At 41.4% G+C, this 24,179-nt stretch overlaps 3 protein-coding genes across 4 annotated transcripts; 2 read left to right on the plus strand and 1 right to left on the minus strand.

Moving 5' to 3' along the window:
- Nucleotides 1-2,825: 2,825 nt before the first annotated feature.
- zfp91 (ZFP91 zinc finger protein, atypical E3 ubiquitin ligase) lies at nt 2,826-10,341 on the plus strand. 2 transcript variants are annotated; one of them, XM_049572602.1, is made up of 12 exons: nt 2,826-3,686; nt 3,998-4,035; nt 4,238-4,372; nt 4,781-4,820; nt 6,548-6,658; nt 6,740-6,832; nt 6,916-7,107; nt 7,213-7,263; nt 7,489-7,567; nt 7,891-8,005; nt 8,130-8,229; nt 8,341-10,341. In XM_049572602.1, exons 1-12 carry the CDS (start codon nt 3,274-3,276, stop codon nt 9,338-9,340), a joined length of 2,367 nt encoding a protein of 788 aa, XP_049428559.1. In that variant the 5' UTR covers nt 2,826-3,273; the 3' UTR covers nt 9,341-10,341. The 2 variants fall into 2 exon arrangements, with proteins under 2 accessions (XP_049428559.1, XP_049428560.1); XM_049572603.1 differs by having other exon boundaries at nt 2,827-3,686; nt 4,238-4,354.
- Nucleotides 10,342-10,421: 80 nt separating this feature from the next.
- Nucleotides 10,422-12,173, minus strand: si:ch211-113e8.11 (uncharacterized). Its single transcript, XM_049572617.1, has 2 exons — nt 11,858-12,173; nt 10,422-11,732 (listed from the first exon to the last, which is right to left on the minus strand). The coding sequence occupies exons 1-2, from the start codon at nt 11,938-11,940 to the stop codon at nt 11,045-11,047; spliced, it is 771 nt and encodes a 256-aa protein (XP_049428574.1). The 5' UTR covers nt 11,941-12,173; the 3' UTR covers nt 10,422-11,044.
- Nucleotides 12,174-15,398: 3,225 nt separating this feature from the next.
- Nucleotides 15,399-23,711, plus strand: LOC125886417 (uncharacterized). Its single transcript, XM_049572618.1, has 3 exons — nt 15,399-15,859; nt 19,243-19,557; nt 19,656-23,711. The coding sequence occupies exons 1-3, from the start codon at nt 15,740-15,742 to the stop codon at nt 19,827-19,829; spliced, it is 609 nt and encodes a 202-aa protein (XP_049428575.1). The 5' UTR covers nt 15,399-15,739; the 3' UTR covers nt 19,830-23,711.
- Nucleotides 23,712-24,179: the final 468 nt, after the last annotated feature.

Raw genomic sequence — 24,179 nt, forward strand, 5'->3', positions numbered from 1 at the left:
TAACTAGACAGTGCTAAAATGGGCAGAAGTTTCTTGAAAGGTCCGGACGCAGAGGACTTTGACTCTGACCTCTGTGAATGGAAACCCATCCCTGACCTCCAGCGTCAGTTAAGCAATATGTCATGGTGGAGAGAGGAGAGAGAGACCACAGTGTTTGGAGAATGTTTCATAAAGGTCTTTGTGGTGGGTCAACTTTACTCCAGAAACATGTTGTACCCAAGCAAGGAGTTCAGGGCAGCTTTAAAGAACATCAATAGCCTTCATCAAGCAGTACAGTGTGTCCAGGAGGGTAATCACAGGTGCATAGAGTTCCTTTCAATCAACTGCTTCACCAATAAAATATGGTGAAAAGTTATAGGACTACACAACCTGCTTTACTTATACTACCACTACTAAACCTTATTTTCAATAGCAGCAACAGCAGGATACCAATAGATCTGTCTCAAGTTAAATCATGTTCTGTGCACGTGCATGTACACACTAAACATTTGCTATTTACCATTCATAACTTGTTTTGACATAGAACTCATCAGGGAATACCAAAATGCATTATGGGATAGTTAAAGTTTTTTTGAAGTGGGGTAGTTTGAGGTACATATCCATAGACAGTGGATTACATACAGTAGATGTCAGTCGGCATGCCCCCAGTTTAAAAAAGCAGACTGGAGCTCGACACACAAGCTACTGCTGTGGATGGGGGTGGCAACTAAATGTATTTCAGCAACCTAAAAATAACAATACAGTGTCAGTTTAAGTGTACATTATATTAAAGTATTTTCATCACTTTACAGCCCATTTTGACTGAGAAACCATTAACAGCCTCATTTGGCCATCTGTGCTTTCATCAGAGCCACCAGACTCCATAGACAAAAACAGTCATTTTAGCTTGCTGAACACAGGAGCTGCTGGTCTCTCTATAAGTTAGTTTGTGTTATTGTGTGACTTTGGCGAATCTGAACTAATCCTTTTTAATGGGAAAGTCACACAGTTTGAGGCAGTGGCAGACCACTCCTGTGTTCAAATATGTTAAATTTGTTTTTGTCAATAGAGTTTGGCTTTAAAGGGAGCGATATAATGGCTTAATTTTCCCGTCTGGCATTAATGTAAAGCAGTACAAATACTCTCAATATAGCATGCACTTTGCTTAGCTTCCATGCTGGACTTCAGCCTGCTTCTCCAAACTGGGGCCGTGCCAACTGTATACTATATTGAGAGTATTTCCACTGCTTTATCTTAATGCCAGACAGTGATTTCCAATGGGAAAATGAAGCTGTTACATCGCTCTCTTCAAAGTCAGATTCTATTGAAAAAAACAAACAAAAAACAAACAACAGCTGCTGGTCCACCACTGCTTCAAACAGTTATTTTGTTTGTGTTAATGTGATGCTGGCATATAAAAGACTTTGTTCTGATTCACTAAAATCACACAATCACACAAACAAAGTGATTGTTACAGTGGTGGACCAGCAGCTCTTGTGTTCAGTGAGCTAAAATCACTGTTTTTTCAGTGGAGTCTGGTGGCTTTGACAAGAGCAGAGCTGAGGAACTGAAGCTGTTAAAACAGGCTGTCTGATGGAAAGGTAAAGCAGTGAAAATACTCTCAATATTGTGTAATTGTGCCGACTGACATGTACTGTACGTTACACACTGGGTAAGTACCTCATACAACCCCACTTTTTTAAAAAATCTGAACCGTCCCTTTAATGTTTAGCAAATCACTCAGAGATAATGAAGACATATTTATAAGTTGCATATTAATGATGTTTTTACTTCTTTAATCATGGCATATGGTTCCTACCTACATGATATTTGCTTTTTATACTAAACAGTAACACTATTGGTGTCAGTATTGGTTATTCTGATTCTGTTTTTTAGTAGTATAAGATCAAAACCTAATTTTGTGGTTTAGCTCACCCTGTTTACAATCCAGTGTGGCTGTATGTGTGTACACATGGTGTGTTCATGATCAGTGCATGTTTAATAAAAACTTTACAAACTCTGCCAGACAAGAGGCAGGACTGAGTTTAATTCCCTGGAATATTATCTCCATCATACTGACCCAATAAACACATCAACACCACACCCACTTAACAACACTGGCTGATATAAGGGAGATGGTTTTTAACCAATTTCAAGAGACTTCATGCTGTCAGTGAGGTTATACATTCAGGACAATATTGCCATCTGGTGGTGAATACATCCCATCAGACCAGCCTGTAGCAGAGCTGTGTAGAGCTCAGACCCGGCAGTGCAGGTTTTCACTGGCAGCCATGTTAGCTCCACTGTCATCAGTGCAAAATATTGTAGGACACAAACCACACTTAGTCTTTCTTGTGGTTAAAATGTGAATTCATCATATGCATGAAAAATACATTATCATACAGTTTGAGTGCTGAGTCAAAAATGTAATTTAGCATATTAACTTATTTAACACAGAACACAAAAGTACTTGAGGCAGGGGAAAAAAAATATACTGATAATAGTAATTTTACCTTGTTTTATTTGGGTTGATATGTGTGGCAGCGAAAGAATTTGGACATTGGACATGGACATTTTCACATAATTACAATAATACTGTATTTTATTTTATTTTTGTTATTTTTTGTGATATATGTTGTTGTAATTTTCTCTTGGATAGGATCATATATTCCCTTTTTGTATCCTAAAGTACGACAAAAAGAGATAGAAATATCCTTAAAACAAACTCTACGCCGTGTTGATACAACTTGCACTACAGTTCCCATGATGCCCCGACGGCCAACCGCGTGCGCGATGCTTTTGCACGTCTGCTGCTGCTTTGTAGATTTATAAAAACAGCATGTCCGCTGACTCGATCTGTAAAAGCCACACGCGGAAATCCAGATGACTTGTAAAGCTGCTAAAATGCGTTGCCGCTCCTGAATATAACCTCAGTTTATATTTGGCTTAAAGGAGACGCAACAAAGCGCACAAAATGGTTGTGCAGCAGGCCCGGGCGAATAAGTAGGTTTGCTATAGCTTTAAGAACGCGAAAATAGTGTCTGCTTCTTTAAAATTATATCGGTTTATTGCTGAATAGATAATTAAGAAAAGTTTTCAATCCCTAATCAATAAATATATGCATTTAATTTGCGACGAATCTAACGCATTCACAGAAAATGTCCCACTGTTGGATAAAGGCCGCTTGCAATCAAAACGTCTTTATACCAGATGTTGTCCGTTTTTCCTCAATTTTCAAGTAAACCTGCTTGACTTTAAGCTGAATTTGAAGTAAGCTGGAGTGTCCTCACGGTGATGGAACCGGCTGGCGACCGAACCGAGGGTGTAAATAAAGGCGAAGAGTCGGCGGAGGACAAGGCCGCAGAAGAGACCCCGGCCACCAGTACGGCCGGTACCCCACGGAGAGGGCTCAGAGAGCGGGGAGCATGCCGCCCGAGGTCTGGCGTCTCTGCTTCACTGACAGACGTTAACGGGGCAGCGTCGAGCCCGCAGAGCTCAGGACGAGTTTTAAGGGACAGGTCCACGAGGGCAGTACCGGCCTGGCTGAAGGACACCAAGAGCGACGACGACGAAGACGAACCGAGCCCGGACACCGGTGCGACTAAACGGAGGAAAGTTTCCAACTCGAGGCGGAAGAAAAATTCCGAATCTGCGGGTTCGGCTGAGGCTGGAGGGGGGGTCGCAGGTGACAGCCTTCAAGGCACAGAGTAAGTTTTAATAGCTTATAGACAACTGCATTTGTTTATAATGAAGCTGTCTAGACTTAAAAGGTATGTGTTTATGTCTGTGGGATCAGTTCCTGTCAAAAGCACGCCTTCAGCATAGCTCGTCCCCTTTCTGCAGCTCTGCATGGGGAGGGTGGAGTAAAACTTACCTGCCTTTACAATTTGTCACATTTTTTTGGATGCTAAAAAGATTTAAATGCATTGTTGTATTAGAGATACGATAAATGTCATAAGGTCGCTCTGCAGGTAGAGAAAATGTCAGCTCTGCTTTTTTCTTCTTTTTTTCTCTGCAGCTCAGAGGACCCCAAGAAGCCTGCCACAGATGCTCAAGGTAATCAGAGAAATGTTGGGGAAAAACTCTTTGATATGTGTCTTGTTAAATCTTCATTAAAGGTAAATGTAATTGTGTGCAAGAGGATTATGTGTCTATTTCAAAAAACGCTGACTTGTGTGTTGTTGTGTCTGCATGTGCCTGAACCACACTATATGGCATACAGGATGTTTGATGGCACACTTTTGCTCCCTCACTCCAGCTCTACCCTCCAGACGCCCCCCAGCCCAGACTCGTGCCAAGCCCCCGTCTGGCAGGGCTGTCCGCGGCTCTGCCAAGCCTGTGTGTAAGACCGAACCTGGAATGGAGAATCCAGCTGGTGAGCAACCTGTTGACAGTAAGCTACAATGGTTCAACATGTGGGCTTATAATTCACTAATCAAATCGGTGCTTCAGTTTGCACTTTGCTTAGTACTGTTTTTCTGGACATTAAATCCTATTTAGCTGATATAGGAGGGTTGTGATTATGGATTATTAGTGTAACTTATGGGGTCAGTGCTGCCTTTTGAGATAAACATGTGGGTGCAGTCCTTTCTTGGTCCTCCCTCCTACTTCCAATAACTCAGAGAGACTGCAGTAGAATTTAATAAAATGTTTTTATGTTGTATGCATTTATGCTTTGTCCCATTCTGCATCATTTCTATAATTGGCACATAAATCTAAAATTGGAGGTTCATGTGGCTAAAAGTGTTTTTGTTGCCTTTCTCAAACTTATAATGTCTTTCTTTCTCCGTTTGTCATGCAGCAGTGGAAGGAGAGGTAAAAAATAAAGACAAATATGAAATGTGAGTATATGTGTTGGTCCCTTGGGTAAATTCAAAATGAACATCCAAGCATTAAGGGTGTCTCTCAGTGCTGCAATTATATTCTTTTACAAAATGTTATATGGTTAAAGAATAAATTAAAGAGTCACTTTATCAAAGCTTAAAAAAATACATATTCCACATATTTATGACCCACTGAGCCCATGGCTTTTAAATTGTACTGTAGAGTCACAATACCAGGCATGTAGTAGTTGATACCAGTGTCAGTGAAATTACACAATTAGACTCAATACCATAGTTGAAAATTGAAACAAAACAACAAATTGCGTACATTCATTAGTTAAAAACATTGAAATTAAATATAATGTAAATATATGTAGTTGTGTAACTTAAATCTGCCTCAAACACAAAGTCCAAATCTATGTGGGGTTATGAGATTTTGTGGGCGAGTAAATTTATATTAATGTATATACAGTATTTTAACATATTTTTCCTCCATTGTTGTTGCTCAGCACTAGTACATGTAAGATGTGATGGTTGGTCTTTGTGGTAGGCTATTTGTCAATACCCCTCCTCCACTGTGATTGGACGCCTGGGCGAAAAGTGACAGTGGCGAGCGCAGCATTTTACCCAAAGCTGAACATTTTCCAAATCTCAAAAACTGGAAAAAAAACCCACAAACGTGCAGTGCTTAGTAGATAGTGCTCAGATACTCTGTAGCGTAGTGCGCTCCTATTGCTTTTCGAGGATTCAAGGTGGGGCTGTTGCTGCAGCTACATTTGTCGCCATCTTCCATGTGTTGTTGTTGTTGTTCCTCACTGATAGGGAGTGATGGTGTGATGAAGCCCCGTGAATGTGTCGAATCTTTCAGTCCAATTGCTTCGCCAAAAGGCCGATCACACGAAGCCTCGTTTAACAGCTCATTTAGGAGTACTGACATCTGCTGGTTATTTGATGTACAGCAGTCCAACTGTGATATTACATGTGGGCTACATGCCAGTGGATCTGGCATACACATAATGATGCTTAATGATGATGATTATGTCTGAATCCCCTTATGAGGTATTGTAAAGCCAGATGAAATGAATTTATCCTGAACGTGGTATATCAATAAAGTGCATATACACACACACATATATTTGTGGACTATATATGTGTGTGTATATATATATATATATATATATAGTCCACAAAAGGTTAGAGTGCTTGTGTGACTGGGTCACTCAATCCTCTGCACTTAACGATCTTCAGAATCACCTCGGTTCACGCAAAACACTTTGTGTATTTCCCGACTCGAATCACACAAAGAGGCAGTCACGTGATTCCAGAGAAACGGGGCCTCGTTTGTCTTTGGTCACGTGATATCCTGAAAAACGATACGGGCTTCGACACGGGCTTCATTTGGACACGCCCCCTTTGCTCGACACAGGCCTAGGGACTGCAGTATCAGCTGTAACATCACTACTGATAGGTGTTTATCTTCTTCCTTTGGGATTTAACTGCAGACTAGAACACTTGTGGGCATATGTGCTGCCCCGTCAGGTCTGTAAGAATTGCATTCCCAGTACCTACAGCACTAGAGAAAATCAAGTGCCGTCACATTTTCAGAATTTTGGCATCAACTTGGTACTGAAGTAATGGTTCCTGTGACATACCGAGTATACTGTCTTGTATATTCTAAACGTGTCTGACTAAGGGAGAGTGGTGCTGTGCTCTGATGGCCGCTGTGTTTCCCCCTTATGTCTCAGTAAAAAGAAAGAAGAGGAAAGCGAGGATGTTGCTGAATCAGTCTTGGATGATGAAGACCCTCCATTTCGGGATGACACAAATGACCTCAGCTACCAGCCGCAGAGTCGGAGGTACGTTTATCTCATTCACTTGACCCCGGCAGACAGAAAGTGGGGAACTCTGTCTCAAGTGATTTGTTGTTTCGCTTTCAGTGGAGCAGAGGAAGAAGAGGGTCTCAGCAGTGACGAAGATCTTCCTTTTACAGATGACCTTAACGACCAGAGCTATGACCCAAAGGCTGAACGGTGTGTGTTTGTGTCTGACAAAGTTTGACAGAGGCACCATATGTTTTTATTCAGCAACTGAACATTTCTCTTTTTTTTCACAGGGATGTCCCTAAACCAAAGCGCAGAGCCCCGCCCAGACAGAAGGAGAGGAAAGAGAAAGAGAAAGAGAAGGCACCTAAAAAAGAGAAGGAGGTTGCTGAGATAAAGATAGAAGGTTCAGACAACTTGGAGGGTGTGGAAGAGGAAGTAAAGCTTGAGGAAGAAATCGTGGAGGACCCAGATGGACCTAGAAAGTAAGCACAGTACCAGTTACCAATAGAACAGATTCACATTATATGTAGCTCTAATGAGCTACAGTAGTACCTTTACTCCTATTAAAGTTTTTCCTTCTGTGTTAGGAGAGGCCGGCGAAAAAAAGACGACAAAACCCCACGGCTGCCAAAGAGAAGGTGAGGTTGATGTCTGTTTTGGAGCATTATAATCTGACCTTTATAATATGATTTAATAAATCACCTTGTCATCATTTCATCCAGAAATAAAACATATGTTAGTGACTGATGTTTGACATTGTGAGCAACAAATTTTGATTTGTGTCCGTGGGGACTTTGAGGTCCTTTTTAAATATTATGTTTCCGCTTTGTGACATTGCAATGACATGCGCTTCACCCACACAGAAAGAAGCCTCCAGTGCAGTATGTCCGATGTGAAATGGAGGGGTGTGGGACAGTCCTGGCTCATCCTCGCTACCTACAGGTCTGTCTCAGCAACCACACAGTCCTCCTGAGGCTTATTTACATCTGTCACTCTAATACTGTGTTCACAGCGAACATGAAGAGGGGGGGTTGAGTGCATCCTAGCATCAATTCTGATCTCAATATCTCAGAAGTTCAATTCAGAAGGAATAATGCACAATATATTCAGATATTTTTTTGATGATTCCGCCATTAATGCCATCATCGAGAACGTGTAACCACAGGAAACCTAAACTTTCTATTTAGGTCTGTTTTCTGTCTGCTAGCCACTCCATCCTCCTGTTAGTGATGATCTGTTTTTATTTTCTTTGTTCTGCACTCCAGCATCATATAAAGTACCAGCACTTGCTCAAGAAGAAATATGTCTGTCCTCACCCTTCTTGTGGAAGGCTTTTCCGACTACAGAAGCAGCTGCTGCGTCACGCAAAGCACCACACAGGTACACCTACAGTATATACACAAGACATGGACTATGTTCAATCTGCGTCTGACCATTTCTTGTTATAACTGATACTGAAATTATATGAAAAGCACATCTATATTTGGTTGTTCTGTTACTCTAGACCAGAGGGACTACATTTGTGAGTTCTGTGCTCGTGCCTTCAAGAGCTCCCACAATCTGGCTGTGCACCGCATGATTCACACAGGAGAGAAGCCCCTGCAGTTAGTACTTCTCTGCTCACTATTACTGCTCTTTTGCTTTCTTTGTTCTTTATTCTCTTAAATTCTACAACTTTACTTGAACACGCATTTTCTTTCATTTTCTCCCCATAGGTGTGAAATCTGTGGCTTCACGTGTCGTCAGAAGGCGTCTCTCAACTGGCACATGAAGAAGCACGATGCTGACGCTACTTACCAGTTCGCCTGCTCCATTTGTGGCAAGAAGTTTGAGAAAAAGGACTGTGTGGTGGCCCATAAGGCTAAGAGTCACCCCGAGGTGCTAATCGCTGAAGCTCTAGCAGCCAACGCTGGCGCCCTCATCACAACCCCTGCCTCCCTGCTAGAGCTGCCAGGAAACCCCATGCAAGCAGAGGTTGCTGGCCTGGATGTGAGCCAAATAGGGCAGGATGGGCAGGTGGACCAGCTGAGCCATGAAGGGCAAGTTGGGCAGCAAGTGGCTCAGGTGTCCCAGATGGGTCATGTGACCCAACAAGTGAGTCACCAGGTGGTTTTACTGGGACAAGACCAGAGTCTCCACACCATGCAGGTGCCAGTGACGATCGCCCTGTCCCCCATCGACCCCCCTTCACCAGCTGAAAACCAGCAGCAGACTCACCTCCAGCTCCAGATGCCCGTCCAGTTTGTGCAGGCTGCTCAGCAGCCACAGCAGCCCCAAATCCAACAACTGACCCTTCACTCAAGCTCAGTGGTGACCCAGCATCAGCCCCAGCTGCAGCCTCTTCAGTCGTTCTCCTCCCAGCAGCAGAGCCAGGGGCAGACACAGATCCTTCAAATGACCTTCCAGCCAGTCAGCCAGTCTCAGACCCATATTCAGCAGATCCCCATTTTAGCCACCTCTCAGCAGCTTCAGACCCTGCACACAGCTGCCCTGAGCCCTCCTCTCCTGTCCCCATCCCAGCCCCAGGACCCAGGCTCCACTAATGGGGACAGCTTTATTCTGGACAATCCGGTGCTCTCGTCTTCCTCACCGCCAGCCAGCTCCCTTGTGCAGACAGAAGCTATGGGGGAGGATGGTGTTGTCTGGGAGCAGACAGGACACGGGGAAGCTCTGTCGGACAGCACTGAGAGACACGTGCAGCAGACTCTCATGTAAAACAAGGACAGTGCACACAAAACAGAGGATAGAGGCACATTGTCATCAGTAACCTGACATACTGTATTGCAATGTTTGAGGTCAATGTAGGATCACCAATATATAATGTACTGTTCACTCATAGTCATATTTGGTAGCTTTTTAGAATATCTGTATCAGGGAAAAATATGTGTGTGTCTGTATGTGTAAGTTGTTGCCTTTGTACATAAGTCCTGTAAACTTAAGTAGCCTTTTATGTGAGTGTGTGTGTGTGTAATGATGCTGAGGTTGCAAAGCTGTTGCTGTGATGCAATAATATAGCATACCTCTTAGTAATATATAGCACACACCTAGTGTGTGGCATCAAGGCTCCTACTGAAATAAACCAACTCTATTTATATTATTAACACAAAACACACATCAGAAAGCTATAGACAGACCCAATATGTGTGGGGTGAGTAAATTCTGTTTAAATGAATAGGCAGCTATTTTTTCATTTAGTGTCCAGATCTACTGTAAACCTTTATTTGGCAAGGTTAAAAAAAGATAACAGAAAACTGTAACAGAATAACATTTCAAACCCTGAAAAGCAGAAGACAAAAAGATGTTTTACAGTCTTGTAAAAGTATGTGTATTTTAGTTATTTGGCAGTGTCATTAAAACTGTTTCACTGGCAGTTGTACAGCTGTTTGTTCAGCTTGGCTGGGAGACATCGAAGGAATAATAACCCATTTAATGTATGTACTACTCACAGAAGTCTTCAATCAGCCAAACGCTGATCTTGGATATTGTAAATCACAGATGAACCCATAAAATAACAGCAAGCACAGTCACTGAATTAGATAATTAAACTCCAATTATGTCAATAAAGTGTGATGTAATTTGATGAGCAGAGCTATGTAGAAACTTTGGAGCATATGTCAGTACTAAATCTGCACCTCTGGTTTGTGATTTAGGGTGTGTGGTAGAGCAAACACAAAAACTGTTCATTTATAAGATGTAAATAAACGTCTTAACATTTCTCTGAAGTGTATTCACTGACTGTTTGAGAACATAAATAACACAAACCCAAGGAATTAAACTAATTTCTCCTCTCTTCAACTGGGGCCGCAGCTCCTTCTGTCTACATGCAGAGTTCAATGTTGATGTTTTTTAATTGGGCTAGGGTTAAGTGGATCAGAATCTTATTGCCCAAAGTCAATATTTACCTTCTCCTATACAAATTTAATTTATTACCAGTTAGCAAGTAACAACAAAGACTTAAGTTAACTGTCATTCAGTATTGCAAAAGTTCAGCTTTCAACAGAGATTAAAAGGATGTGAGATGGCTCACTTCTAAGCTACTTACACCAACAATTCTAGAACAAAAAAACTACATCTAATTATTTTCTATCTAGCACATGTCCAACTTGGCAAGTAAGTTACTAGATATACTAGCCCTACATGGTATTGTACTTGCTCTGAGCTATTGAGCAATCCTTATTGTTAAGCCCTGACATGTCAAAATGTCCTCAAGCAAGAACAAACTGCTCTCGATGTGTGATTGACGCAAATAAAAATGTCAGTCGCTTTGGACAAAAGTGTCTTCCAGATGTAACTATGCCTGAGTCATTAATTGGTCCTACAGTAGATAGTGCACAGTTTCTACAACATATACACACTGAGAGAACATATGTCATCCCAGTACTATTGCTTTGTGACAGCACACAGCCCAGAAATCATTCATCAGGACATGTTGATCTGCTCCCTCTCCCTCTGCATGGCAAACTGCTTCATAGCTCGTTTAGGAGGAATCAAGGTGTTACTCAGTCCAACCTTCCTCTTCTTCAATAGCTGCCCTCCTGACTCTTCCTCTCTTGTCTCCTGCTGGTGGTGCTGGGATCCTCCACCACATGAGCCGCCTGCATGGGACTCAGCTTCATCTGACATTGTTGTTTCTTCACCCACAGGTGGATGCGTGTCAGTCTGGAGGTCACTGTCATGAGCGAACTTGCATTTGATCCCAAACCTGCACCTTCCATCTTTCCTGTATGACACACACATCCTTTTACCTCCTATCTGAGAGGGTTTGGCCTGCATTGTGAGGGGGACGTGTTTCTGCAAGGCGCTGAGCTTCTGGTCTGCCTGAGCTTTGAAAGGGTTGGCAAACACACTGCTGTCAGAGCAGGTATGTAGAGAAGGAGGAGGTAGTTTATTGGAGGGGTGGGAACCCAGGGAAGGAGCAGGTAGGGAGGACTGGCAGGAAGTAGAAGATGCTGGTTTCTGGGGATGTGTTGTTGGTGAAGGGTGCTCTGGGTCCTCTTCCCCTGGTTCTGACTCACTGTCTGATTCACTGGAAGCTGAACCAGACTCCAGCAAGAAGTTGCGGGTCTTTTTGGCAGCTGACGCCTCATCACCCGCCTCCTTTACACAGCTTGAAGAAAGGAAAAGCGAGAGAAAGAGACCAAGACATTTTAGCCTATGCAAGCTAGCGCGAAATTATTTACAAGTATTCTACAATCTGTGTTTGTGCTAGATGTTTGTTAAGTGAGCACTTACCCAGCTCCACCGCTGTTTACATCGTCTACATCAGCATCGCTGTCAGACTCCGAGGACACTCCGTAACCAACCAGGGAGTTCATGACTCTAAATAATAATATCAACCAGAGATAAGCTGGCTAGCTGGTTAGCTTGGTCTCAAAATTAAAACGCGCTAATACTGTCGCTGGATAGTTAAAATGTCACACTAAACAGCTGACTTCATTAAAATAACACAACGAGGAAATCTTTGACCATTCCCATGTCCCCTTTAACATCCAGCAGGTTTAAGGTCTAACGTTAGCTGCTGTCATTTAGCCGCTGCTCGGTGTTTACTCCTCTCTATAGTTGCCTGCACTGACACCTGCAGCACAGGCGTGGTACTGCACCTGTAAATCATCACCTGCCTACAAACCACAAACATCGACCCGTTAACTTAAAGGAACGAACATTCAGTATATTTTCAATGTATAGGGATGAAATATAGTATGTCTATACATGTAGTATTTTTGTAATGCAATGTGGAATATATTTTTTGATTTTTTTTTAACTTCCTGCTTACTTTCTTATATTTGAAAACAAAGTGGTGAGCAGTCCTTATATTTTGTATCATGTTCATTATATAACATAATCGGTTAAAAAAAGGTATTATATTGGCACGGGCTTCAAGAACCTGTGTATGTGGAATAAGTCAATTTTAAAATATACAGTTCACAAGTGCTTTTAATAACATGTATGTTCAGATATCCAGAATTGACTGTTACATTAACTACTAAGGTTTAAATTAAAGTGTGTCAAGTTAATCACGTTTTTACCAGTTACTTTTATGACTTTTCACCCATCAACTGGCTTTATTGTAATTAACTGTTATCTGACACCACATCAAGAAAACATTATTTAAAATTATTATAGCCTAATTAGTATTATTATTTATATGTGTGTGTGTGTGTCATTGTTTAAAGGTGTAAAGTCCCTGAGAGAGATTAGTTCACTAACTCCATGCATTTGCCCCTGCTCTGAATCAGTATTGTCAACTTATGGAATTCATAAACTCTGTAATTTATTATTTGTTTATAATACATTTAATGACGAACACTTATCCAGACAGGTATGTTGACTTGTTTAACACAGGTATAACTAATAGCCACATTTATAGCAGCTGCATTTCATGTCGTGTGTGGCTGTGGCAGGGCTGTAGCACTGTGAATGTTGGCTTATTGACATGGCTTCCTGGCAGTCTAACTGGCACATCAGCAATGTCCCTGGTTGCACCTGTTGTTTTTCTGCTATGACAAGTAACAGTAGATGAGTGGGTCCCTATTGTGAAGTTTTTTAACATTACAGGCCTCAAATCTTTGCTGTATTGGTCTGATATTAATGTGAGATTTATTTTGATGTGTTTGACATAGGTTAAATCAACTTAATAGTCCTTTATTGGTACTTGCAGTTTCTTTTATGATAGTATGGTACAGTATGGTTTTATAGCACCACACTATAAAAAGGCCCATTACACGTAAAAGTCCTGCATTAAAAATCTAACTTACAGTATCAAATGCAGTCATTTAGACCGGCCCCTGTCAGTGTTATAATAAGTAGTGGAGTGTAACCACCTTTACTCAAGTACTGTCTTTGAAAACAATTTTGAGGTATTTGTACTTTGAGTATTTCCATATACACTACTTTATACTTCTATTTTAAAGGCAAATATTGTACTTTTACCTCTCTAAATCTATTTGATAATCTTAATTATTAATTACTTTGCAGATTCAGATGATTAATGCTTCAATAAACTAATGAATTATAATGTATTATTATTAAATGACAGTACCCAGCAGCATACAAAAAAAGAGCACCACCGTTACCAGCGGCAACATTTAAAGTGACGAACATATTCATGTATCATTAATTATAATTCAATAATAATAAGTGCCTTTTCTTTCTGTACTTCGAGTATATACCTTTGCACTTTTACTTAAGTATGGAATTAATGTTGTACTACCTGTAACAGAACTTTTACAACACAGTGTTGCCACTTTTACTTGAGTAAAAGATGTAAATACTTCTCCCATCAATGGTTATAATATTATTCTTGGTGTAGTCATGGACACAGACCTGAATTTCAACAGCTACATCAAGACAATTACAAAGTCAGTCTACTGACACCTGAAGTACATTTCAAGGATGAAAGGACTAATGTCTCAGCAGGATTTGGAAAAACATCCATGCATTTATCGTCAGTAGACTTGACTACTCTAACAGTGTCTTCACAAATCTCCCTAAAAACTCAGTCAGACTGCTGCAGCTGATTCAGAACGCTGCTGATCGAGTCCTCACTGACACCAAGAGAGTGAATCACATCTTTCCAGCTCTGAGGATTTTACACAGGCTTCCTGTCTGTCAGGGTATCAACTTTAAAATACTCCTATTGGTTCATAAAGCACAACATGGTTTAGGGCCCAAGCACGTTTCTGACCTCCTGCTACACTTTGAACCATTCAGACCTCTCAGGTCATCTGGGACAGGTTTGCTTTGTGTCCCTATAGAGTCACGACTTAACATGGAGAAGCAGTGTATATACACAGTGCAGTGTATTCTTGTATTTAATACCTGACTTTATACTAGGGGTGTCCGATTAATATCAGCATGTCATCAGTGTCCAGCGATAGTGGCTTTATAATGAATTATTACAATCGGCCAACATGTTTTTTCTCATTTTGCACAATGGATGATTATAACATACATTAAAAAGCATTCTATTTCATGTCTCCACCTGCTGGTGGGCCATCACGATAAGAGTATGCATGCATAATAGGATGTTAATTCCACTACAGAAGAGACCTGAAGATCACTAAACCTATGTGGGGAAAAAGTGGTTATATCAATATCACTATCAGTTATCGGTTATCAGATATCAGCAAAAAATCCAATATCTTGCATCCCTACCTTATACCTGTAACTTTCCTTCTTGTATTGTATACTTGTCTTAGTATGTTTTCACTTTTTATTTTCTACTGTCTAGTTCTTTAATGGATTGTTTTAAATGTCCTTTAATGATGTGTTGTTGTTTTTTTGCAACTTCTCTTGATGCTTTGATCTTTTATGTAGATCACCTTGAATTGCCTTGTTGCTGAAATGTGCTACACAAATAAACTTGCCTTGATGCAACATTCAGGCATAAGCAGCAGGCGAGTAGTCCTAGTTACTCTAAATAAAGTTCATTTTAATAACTTCATATACTTCTGGTAAATCTTTCTATAACAATTATATTTTGTAAACTCTTATCAATAAGAAATAAAGTCCTACTCAAGTACAGTGTAAATACCTCAGAATTGTGACAGCCCAGTACTTGAGTGGGCCTATATTCTGATATTTCCGGTACTGTTACTAGCTGTAAAAGACTTGCGCTGTTGCTTTGATCTTTGTCTGCCAAGAGGACACACTGAAACAGTCCAGACAACATCCTTCTTAAATTTAGACCATCTTTGCTTTTGTCACTACCAGTAAATCAGATAACCTCCTCATGAATAAGTTGATGAGCTCCTCCTTCCTCCCCTCCGCGGCCCTCCGCCCCCGCTCGTCCCGTTAAATTCCTCCTGCCTGGCATCAGGTTCCCGGGGGAAAGGGCGGAGAGTTGGCCACCAACTCAGTAACATAAGTACCGAACAGTGAGCAGACAAACTGGGGAACTCGTTTTACCGAAACCTAAGAGAAGCGAAGCGGCTCTGGCTCTAATTAAGGCTGCACTGACCGGTGAACGGAAGGGCAGTGAAGTGAACCATGACCGGCAATCCGGTGTTATCGGGATGAGGCAGGCGCACACGGGCGTATATTAGGGGGCCTGTCGCTCTCCTGCTACAAGTGCGCGTTTACTCAGTGTTCCCGGTAGAAGCAGCTGGAGGTCCAATGGCAGCCAGGCGGACTAGAGGGATGACCGGCTCGGATCTGAGCAGGACCGCCGTGGCCCGGGCTACTGCTATAGCTGAGCAGCTCCGCTATGAGTGCTCCATCTTACTGGAACTTTATGTAAGTAAAGGAGCTGAATGTTTCCACTGGCTACAACCTGCCAGCAGATCACAGTGTGTGTGTGTGTGTGTGTGTGTGTGTGTGTAAGGGAGAGTGAGAAGTAGGCCAAGGTTAAATGGAAAATTAATAGATTTTCAGTGTGTGTGAGTGTGTGTGTCATGGGTGTCCTCTGCCTGTAACTTTGTGTGTGCATGCATGTGACTGTGTGTTTGAAGAAGAAGTACATGGACAAAGAACGATGAAAGGGATGCGTGCAAAAGCAAGATAAGAGGGAGGTAGTGTGTGTAGGCCCGTGCGTGTGTGCGTGTGTGTGTGTGTGTGTGTGTGTGTGTGTGTGTATGTGTATGAAAAAGAAAGAAATTATGTCTAGGACAGCGGGGGGTAGGAATGTGGAGTGGAGGGGGTGCACTCAGTTGGAATGACAGAGGTGGGCGTTTTTCTGGCACAAGCTCATTGATGCCTGGGCATGAAGCCTTCATCTCCTTTCCACACTCCAGCGTCTCTTTGCCTATAGGTGTGAGAGCTACCGGTTATTAAAACTTCTTGGTTTCCTGCCAGTCTGCTGCCTCATCCTTCCTTTCATGTTTCTCGCTAGGAGCAAGGGAGCGGCCTGGCATATAACTTCATCCACTCCATTCCCAGGATTTGACCCTTCTTCCCTCTGTCTTTTACGTCTCCTTCAGTTTCCTTCGATTTGTATCACTGACTTTGTGGGCATAGTTCCTGGAAATATCGCTGTACCCCTTGTGCTCCAGCAGTCCACTGAACACACCATGAAGTGATTAGATATGTCTTGGCCTGTCACACAGAAATTTATGTACGTTTGTGTCTCCTCTGTTTTCTCTCCTTGCCTGGGAGCAATTGTCTCTGAAACAGGATTTAGTTGAATTGTTGGCACATAGATTTCACATGAATCCACAGCAGACTGAATATTTTTCAGGCGCAGTATTATTTTTTCCAGGCAGGCTGTCCCTTGCCTATTCATTGGGTGAGAAAACACTCATTTGCAACATTTGTTCGATTTCTCTTAAATCATTTTCAGAGTCTACCATGGTATCATAATTCACAAAGATCCACAAGAGTATTGTCTCTGGCTACAGTATCTCCTCCCGGGGTGTCTATAACTGGCTGAATCGCATTTCCTCTGCAGTCGGAGCAATAAACATTAACTTCCCTCAGACTCTCAGAGCTTAGGCCACAGGTCACATTAGGCCACTCTGTCACTCTGGTACTAACTTGCATGCAGGGTTCAACATTAACGCCTCAATATAAAGTCACAAGGAGGCCTTAGGGATTCACAACTTGCTCAAGTACCAAAGCCGATGCCAGCAACAATCACGCCTGCAAAATAGCATGTCGGCATAATCAGACAGAACATAATGCCAGATCATAATGTGGCTCTGAGAGTACAAAGGTGCTATCTTTTTATATGTTGATTTGCAAGGGTAGAGATGATAGCGGTATAGTTTGGATTTTTTTTATTAATGTTAAAGGAATGGTTTGCTATTTTGATAAATAGGCCTGTTCACCTCTCTTCGAAGGTTAGATGTGAAGATTGATACCACTCTCATGTTCAGACCGTAGCCTAAATATAAAGCTTGTGTCAGCACCTGGTTAGCTTAGGTTAGCACAAAGACTGGAAACAGAGGGAAATAGCTAGCCTGGCTCTGTCCTAAGATACAAAGACATCTGTCTACTAGCACCTTAACTAGTGCTGCCCCCTGAAAGTTAAATATTTGAATCAGTCGTGGCAGACCCGCTCAGCCACCTGTCGCTGCAGAGTGAGTGCTTCTCACACAGACAGCTGCGGACCCAGACCCAGGGAGAGTCTAAGTGGAGGCAGCTGCCTGGAGGAAGAAGCTTTTCCTTGTCAGGCTCCAAAAGAAAATTATCTTCTGCCTTGTACTTATAAGAGGTGAATTTACAGCTCACAGCTACGTAATACAATAGTCTCTGGCTTTTGTTCGATAGCAAGGGTCAACAAAAAATGTTTCAAGTTTCCGACCCATCCTTATTCTAATTAGCATACAGTTCGGGACTTGGCTTGTTAACTATACACTGTCTAACTACACTGTCACCCTGAATGCCCCATTAAACCCTGATCAAACTCTAAAACACTATTTGGAAAAAAAGGACAAATAGCTGAATATTTGTATTAAACAGTGGAATCAGATTTGTCTGACATAATTCTGAGTTGGGCACAGCTCTAAACTAAGTCACCAGAGAAAAATCACCACGGAATATGCTACATTTGCACGTGATATTATGATGCAGATACGGTGAAACTTTACTTTTCAACAGTACTGTGGTTAATGTGTGGTTTGTTCAGGCTCAAAAAACACTTGGTAGTGGTTTGGTAAAGATCATATTTTGGCTTAAAGTACCCAGTCTTGGGGGCACAATCATACCTGGAAACACAGAAATGTCTCGGTTAAAAAAAAAAACAGCTGTTTTAGTTGCATTATCCCTAGTGGAAAACAGTGACAGGTCACTAAAAAAACCCATGGTTAGTGCCTTCAAAGCAGCTGGAAAAACAGCAGTGACTCGCTAAATCACAACTGGTTTTCTTGTTTGTTGATATCGAACAGTGGTCTGCAGCTTGGTAGGTGGCAGATCAATTACATATGAATTTGAGGAATTCCTATGGTTTGCATGTTCCACATTCTATCATTAGTGTGTCATGCAGTGTGGGACTCGTACTGGTCCCATCTTGGACTGGACTTGGTCTCAACCTCTCAAAGTCCAAGTCTTGTCTCTGCCTCGATACACTCTGGTTTTGGTCATGACATGATCGTCTATAACTCTTGGCAAGAAAGTAAATATTTGTATTTCTCCAAATGTGGAACATTTACCTTATTATCAATAAACAGTTTGTGTTAATGATTTTGATTTTCTGATTTTTACTTTTACAAGAAAGTCATTTTATTTTACAGCATATACAGTATAGTTTTGTGTGTGTTTCTTTTTCTCAATGCTTCTGTGGTGCTCCTGTGTTATTTTAACGTGCTCACTTTAACCTTTTACTTATTGACTCAACAAACCCTCACTGGAATAAGGCCAAGCCCAAATTCCTCTTCTAAGGAAGACCTTTTCCTGTGTTGGGTATAATTTATTGTTTGAAGCAATCTGAATGAGCCTGAACAAATTCTTGCTGCATTAGGAGAAAAGCCCTGTTGCCTCATAGACAGTTATCTTCAATATGGTGCCAAATTTCTGCCAGAAATGACGTCAGTATGGTTAGTACTTGAGAGAAAGCATTCTTCAATCTTTCACTTATGCACTTCACTTTCCAACTCCTTCTTTTCTTCCTTTCCGTGTTAATGTCTTCCCAAATCTCACTTCTGTTGTTAATTTTCACCCTCTTTGTTTTCTCTCTTTTCAAGAGAAATAGGGAGAGTTTCACTGCAGATGTTACGGTTACCGACGGTCGCCTGGTGTCCGTCCCTCCTCCCTCCTCCCAGCTGGACACTAGGGACAAGCTCTGGCGTCTGCACTCTGCTCTGCTACAGTGCCGCAGCTTGCTGGAACGAGCCATCGCCAAAGAGGAAGAGGAGCTGGGTGGTGGGAAGAAGGGGGATTATGAGACCCAGAGGAAGATGGTGAAGGACACTCTGTCACTTCTCTTGATAACCACTGGAGAACTCCTCAAATCTGCTGATGGCACGGCGGTTCTGACTCCCAGCTCAGAGGGATTAGAGGTAGGTGCCGATGTCAACAGAGGTGTTTGGATGATGGTGAAAGTGCTGGAGAGAAATTAAGGCAGAGCTTGGTGATCTCCCCTCTTTCTTGTTGGCAGTTAGACGGTCCGACCACTCTGTTTGAGCTGAAGCTTTGGGTGTACCGGATCTTCAGAGAGGTGGACTACTGGACCAAGACGGCCATCACCACCTTGAAAGCCCTGCCCACAGTGATAGACAAGGATCGAGCGAGGACCGCGCGAATCAGGAGCACAAGAAGCACTCGGAGATGAGATGGAGGCGTGAGGAGTCTGTGTGGGCGAAGAGGACTAATGAGAGACAAAAGAGGTTAGGGAGAGACAGAAAGAGGTGAGTGAAGGAATCAGAAGATGCAGCAAGGTGTTCAGCCACGGGCCAAAGTGAGAAACAAACATATGGTGTGAATAAGAAGGAGATGAGTGAAAATAGACAGCCGAGAGAGAGACAGCAGGAGTTGAGTGGGTTGGGCTAGTTTTTAGGGCATAAAGCTCCCCTTACATGAACAGAGGCCATAGACAGAGCAAGGGACAGTCGTAGCTAATAACAGCATTTGTTGGAACAAGTTTATTTTAAGTATGACAGAGTCTAATACAACTTTATATTTATTGTTTATCTTGAAATACAACAATGCATCTAGATTCAGATTGAAGATGCACTTTCTTTTTTCTTTCTTTCTTTCTTTCTTTCTTTCTTTCTTTCTTTCTTTCTTCATAACATTATTAACAGCAATTCAAAATGCACAAATATGTTTGTTCACCTGCTAACGTAAACATCTCCCAGTCGTGGTTTTCCTCACGTATGTGCTCCTTTGACACAGCAGAAGTTATTATTTAAGATATACTGCCAGGATCCAATACAGCTGATGGAGGAAGCAAAGGGCACATTCAGATGAAAATGAGAACATTTGAATTCATGCCATCACCAGACTGTAGCTCTGATGTGTAGTTTTGAATACTGTGGCTGTAAATCATTCCACATATGTTATTGTCTGGGGATATTCAGTGTATGAAGGGGAAAACAATATATGTAACAGCACCCTCTAGTGTTTACATAGATGAATTCCTTCTTTCTTTCTTGGTTTTCCTCAGTAATGCTTATGTCAAATTATCCTTTATTCCTTTGGTTTTGTTATGTTTTTAGGGCACTTTATCAGCGATGAAATCATGTCACAGGGTTCAGGAACAACAAGTGTGTTGCAATTGCAACAGCATTAGTTTAAACTGATGGGCATGCAAATGGGCACGTAAACAGGGAGTGGAGTGGAAATACCATGTAAATAGTAGAAGTCCGCAAACTTGAGTGATAAAATAACTTTTTTTTTTATTAAAATCTTAGTCTACTTTGATTTATTTGTGATACTGATTTTAATTGCTTAAAATTTATAATGGCTTAAAATGCATTTAACTGAAACAATATATTTTTGTTTATAAAAAACTAAAAACAAGTGACACAAGAATCATATTCTGCACAATAATCATTCTGAACATATATCACATTTTGAGCAGGTCTGAATTAGGCTTGGGTGGTATTGGGGAGTATACATAGATCCTCCCACCCATACACAGACACACTGCAAATAGTGAGTTTTCTACATTCTTCAAGCTCTTTCAGCCTTTTCAGTCTAATAAATAAACAATATAAACTCACAAAACGTCAAGAATGGTAATATTAATATTAGAGAAATACAACCATACACCTTCTAAATTCAAGTTTCTCTCTTTCACAGAAGTAAGACTGGCTTTATTGCCTCAAGACATGATAAAAAACACTTCATTCAGACTCAACAGAAACAAAATAAAATTCACTGAAACCGCCCTGGTTAGTTTTGGTAGTCATTTAGTTAGTTCACCTTTCCACCTATCACCACCTCTGGTTAGGTGTAATTAAATCCTCAATTCATAGAGTGATATATTTTTTAAAAATGCAGCCTTTCGCTGTCATTGATGGCCAACTGTTTGCAGTCCTGTAACATTATGCCCAGTCCCCATGTTTGTCAGCTCAGCTGCCTGTTCCACTAGTAGAGACTGAATTCTGGTGGGAAATGATGGTCGTGGCGGGAATATCGTGCCGTTATGCCACCTTGTCGTTCTGTATGTAAGTTACAATTATGGAATGGGGGAGAGAGTGGTCTTGTCTTTAAGCTGCTAGCGGAGGTAGTAACAGCACAGAACATTGTCTATATAAACAGGATAGCCAGCTGAAGACCATGGGCAAGATGGGTGGCATGTTTTGACAACACGTTATGTGTGCACCCCACCTGGGATATTTAAAAAGCAGCTACTACCAGTAGGCGTCTAACTCAAAGAAGAAGAACAGCGGTTGAAAATGTCTGCAAGTTGGGAAAACAATGATATTTGGGAGCTTCTTACCCTCCAAGCCAAAGGCGAGATCAGCTGTCATATAACAGGGATGGTAAATGATTGTTTATAAAGCACTGCAGATGCGTATGTTATACATCACATGAGAGGTCGACGCTGTTGTGTTACATGTCGCACCTCTTTTGGTTGCGAGATATTGTCTAAAATCACACACTGGAGCATCATGATGCCACTGACGATAAATAGAAAGATGAGCCTCTGTATTTTTGATAATATTAAAATCCATACTGGAGGGATCTATGAATACCTTGGTATACTGAAGTACTGTGAGTCAGAGCCTAGTGCGAATACAATCAGCAGAAAATAAGGATTTGTTCTCATCAAATGACCCATTATCTATGTGTTAGGCAGTTGTTGCTTGCCCTGCGACAATCAACTTATAGCTGATAAATTAATTTGTATTAGACTGGTTAAATTGTGATTACAGTAACAGAGAAATTAATCAAAAATGGCCCTCAATGTTTAACTTTGTCAGTCTAACCTGGGCTGTGTTACTAATTAAATTTGCATCAGTCATAGACTCAGATTGTTTTAAATGATGCATGAACCTGCGTGGGTAAGAAAAAGAGAAGACACTGTAAATTGGATTGAATCCTACATATTGAAGTCTTACCCACTAAGATCCATGATAATGTGGAGCACGAAGCAGAAAGGGATGTGTTTGAGCAAAGTATATATCAAGAGCTCATTTCACAGTTTAACTTATGTCACTTTGTTTAATTAAAGGCCTGGGGTTTTATTTTGTTCATATGTGCCTTATCACACACTGTATTTGGGCCTGTAGGTCAATAAACTGTTATGTGCACCGGGAGTATAAACAAATGTGTGAGATTTGAGTGAAACACGGTACTCCAAACTGTTTTCAGGATTCTGGAAACTGAATAGTGTTACTGGAAGGCAGCATGAATGCATTCCATCGACTGATCTGAGTCGCAATGATTGACTTTAAATATGAAATATAAACCCCAGGAAAATAAGAACTGCTGTTTACTTTGTGCATGCACTAAATGAAGAACAAAAATTCATACAGCACAAATGCATCTAAGGATGCTTTGGAGTGCAGCCCTTTTAATGTGATACACTGTAAATGCAATGTTTCATGTGATGCATTTGTTGTTCTGTGTATGGATTTGGGATGTATTATCTTTCCTCATGCTCTTTGATCATGATGAGCTATCTGCTGGACTACCCAGCACATAAATCTTATAAAACTTTTTTTTTCCAACAGGATTTTCCGGCTCTGTCCTCTGTTTTGAGTCTGGTTGGCCTCAGACTAGGACAGCCTGGTCTCACAAAAATACATGACATGAACACAACCTCTTAATACTGCACTATGCTGCCGTGGCAGGTAGTGTGTTGAAATGGAATGACAATTAGGGTCCTTTGTTGTGGGGTGTACATGAATTTCCAGGTTCAAATACATTTTGTTGCCTAAACCCAACTGCCACACCATACATAACAAACATATTTACTTTAATTGAAAACACAATCCTCTTCTAAACCTAATCAAGTACTTTTGGTGCCTAAACCTAAGCGTGCCACTAGCATGTAATTTCAACATCATGTGTGCCACCACCACATAATGCAGTGTTAACAGGTCGTGGTCATTTCAAGCATTTCTGTGAGAACACTCTGGACCATGAATGGTCAAAAACCAAAGAAAGTAGGCCAGATTTCACCAAAAAAATGAAAACAACAACAACAACAAAAAAAAAAACGCAAGTGTTTTGCTACAGGTGATGAAATATTAACCAATAAGTCTGGTTTGAATAACACGTCTGTGAGTTAAAGGTTTATGAGACACAAAAATATTAGCCAGTAAATGTATGTGTCAGCATTTTACTGTGGAAAGTCAACATGGAGGCACTTATTTTATCCAAAATTTCGACAATTGGAAGATAATTACAAGAAATATGCTGCTCTTATTACAAAGTCACCAAAGTTACAAATTCAAAAGGACTGGGACTATTGGACCAATGCATTGGTCTCACTGAAATGAATGAGGCTGCCTATCTTTGACGCAGTGCTATTGTTGGTCTGAATGCAGCCTCAGAGCCTGTGCATTAGCTTTATGGGGCAACTGAGTAGTTACGGGTTCCAATGGCTTCATATTGTTCATCTGTTTGTGCCTCACATATCATCTGTCTGTCAGGGATTGACCCACACAAGACAGTCATTTTGAGTCTGTCCTCTCCCCACAGATCACAGGAAGTACAGCACTGTGGT

This window comes from Epinephelus fuscoguttatus, linkage group LG3, assembly GCF_011397635.1.
Source record: "Epinephelus fuscoguttatus linkage group LG3, E.fuscoguttatus.final_Chr_v1".
Taxonomy (NCBI): Eukaryota; Metazoa; Chordata; class Actinopteri; order Perciformes; family Serranidae; genus Epinephelus; species Epinephelus fuscoguttatus.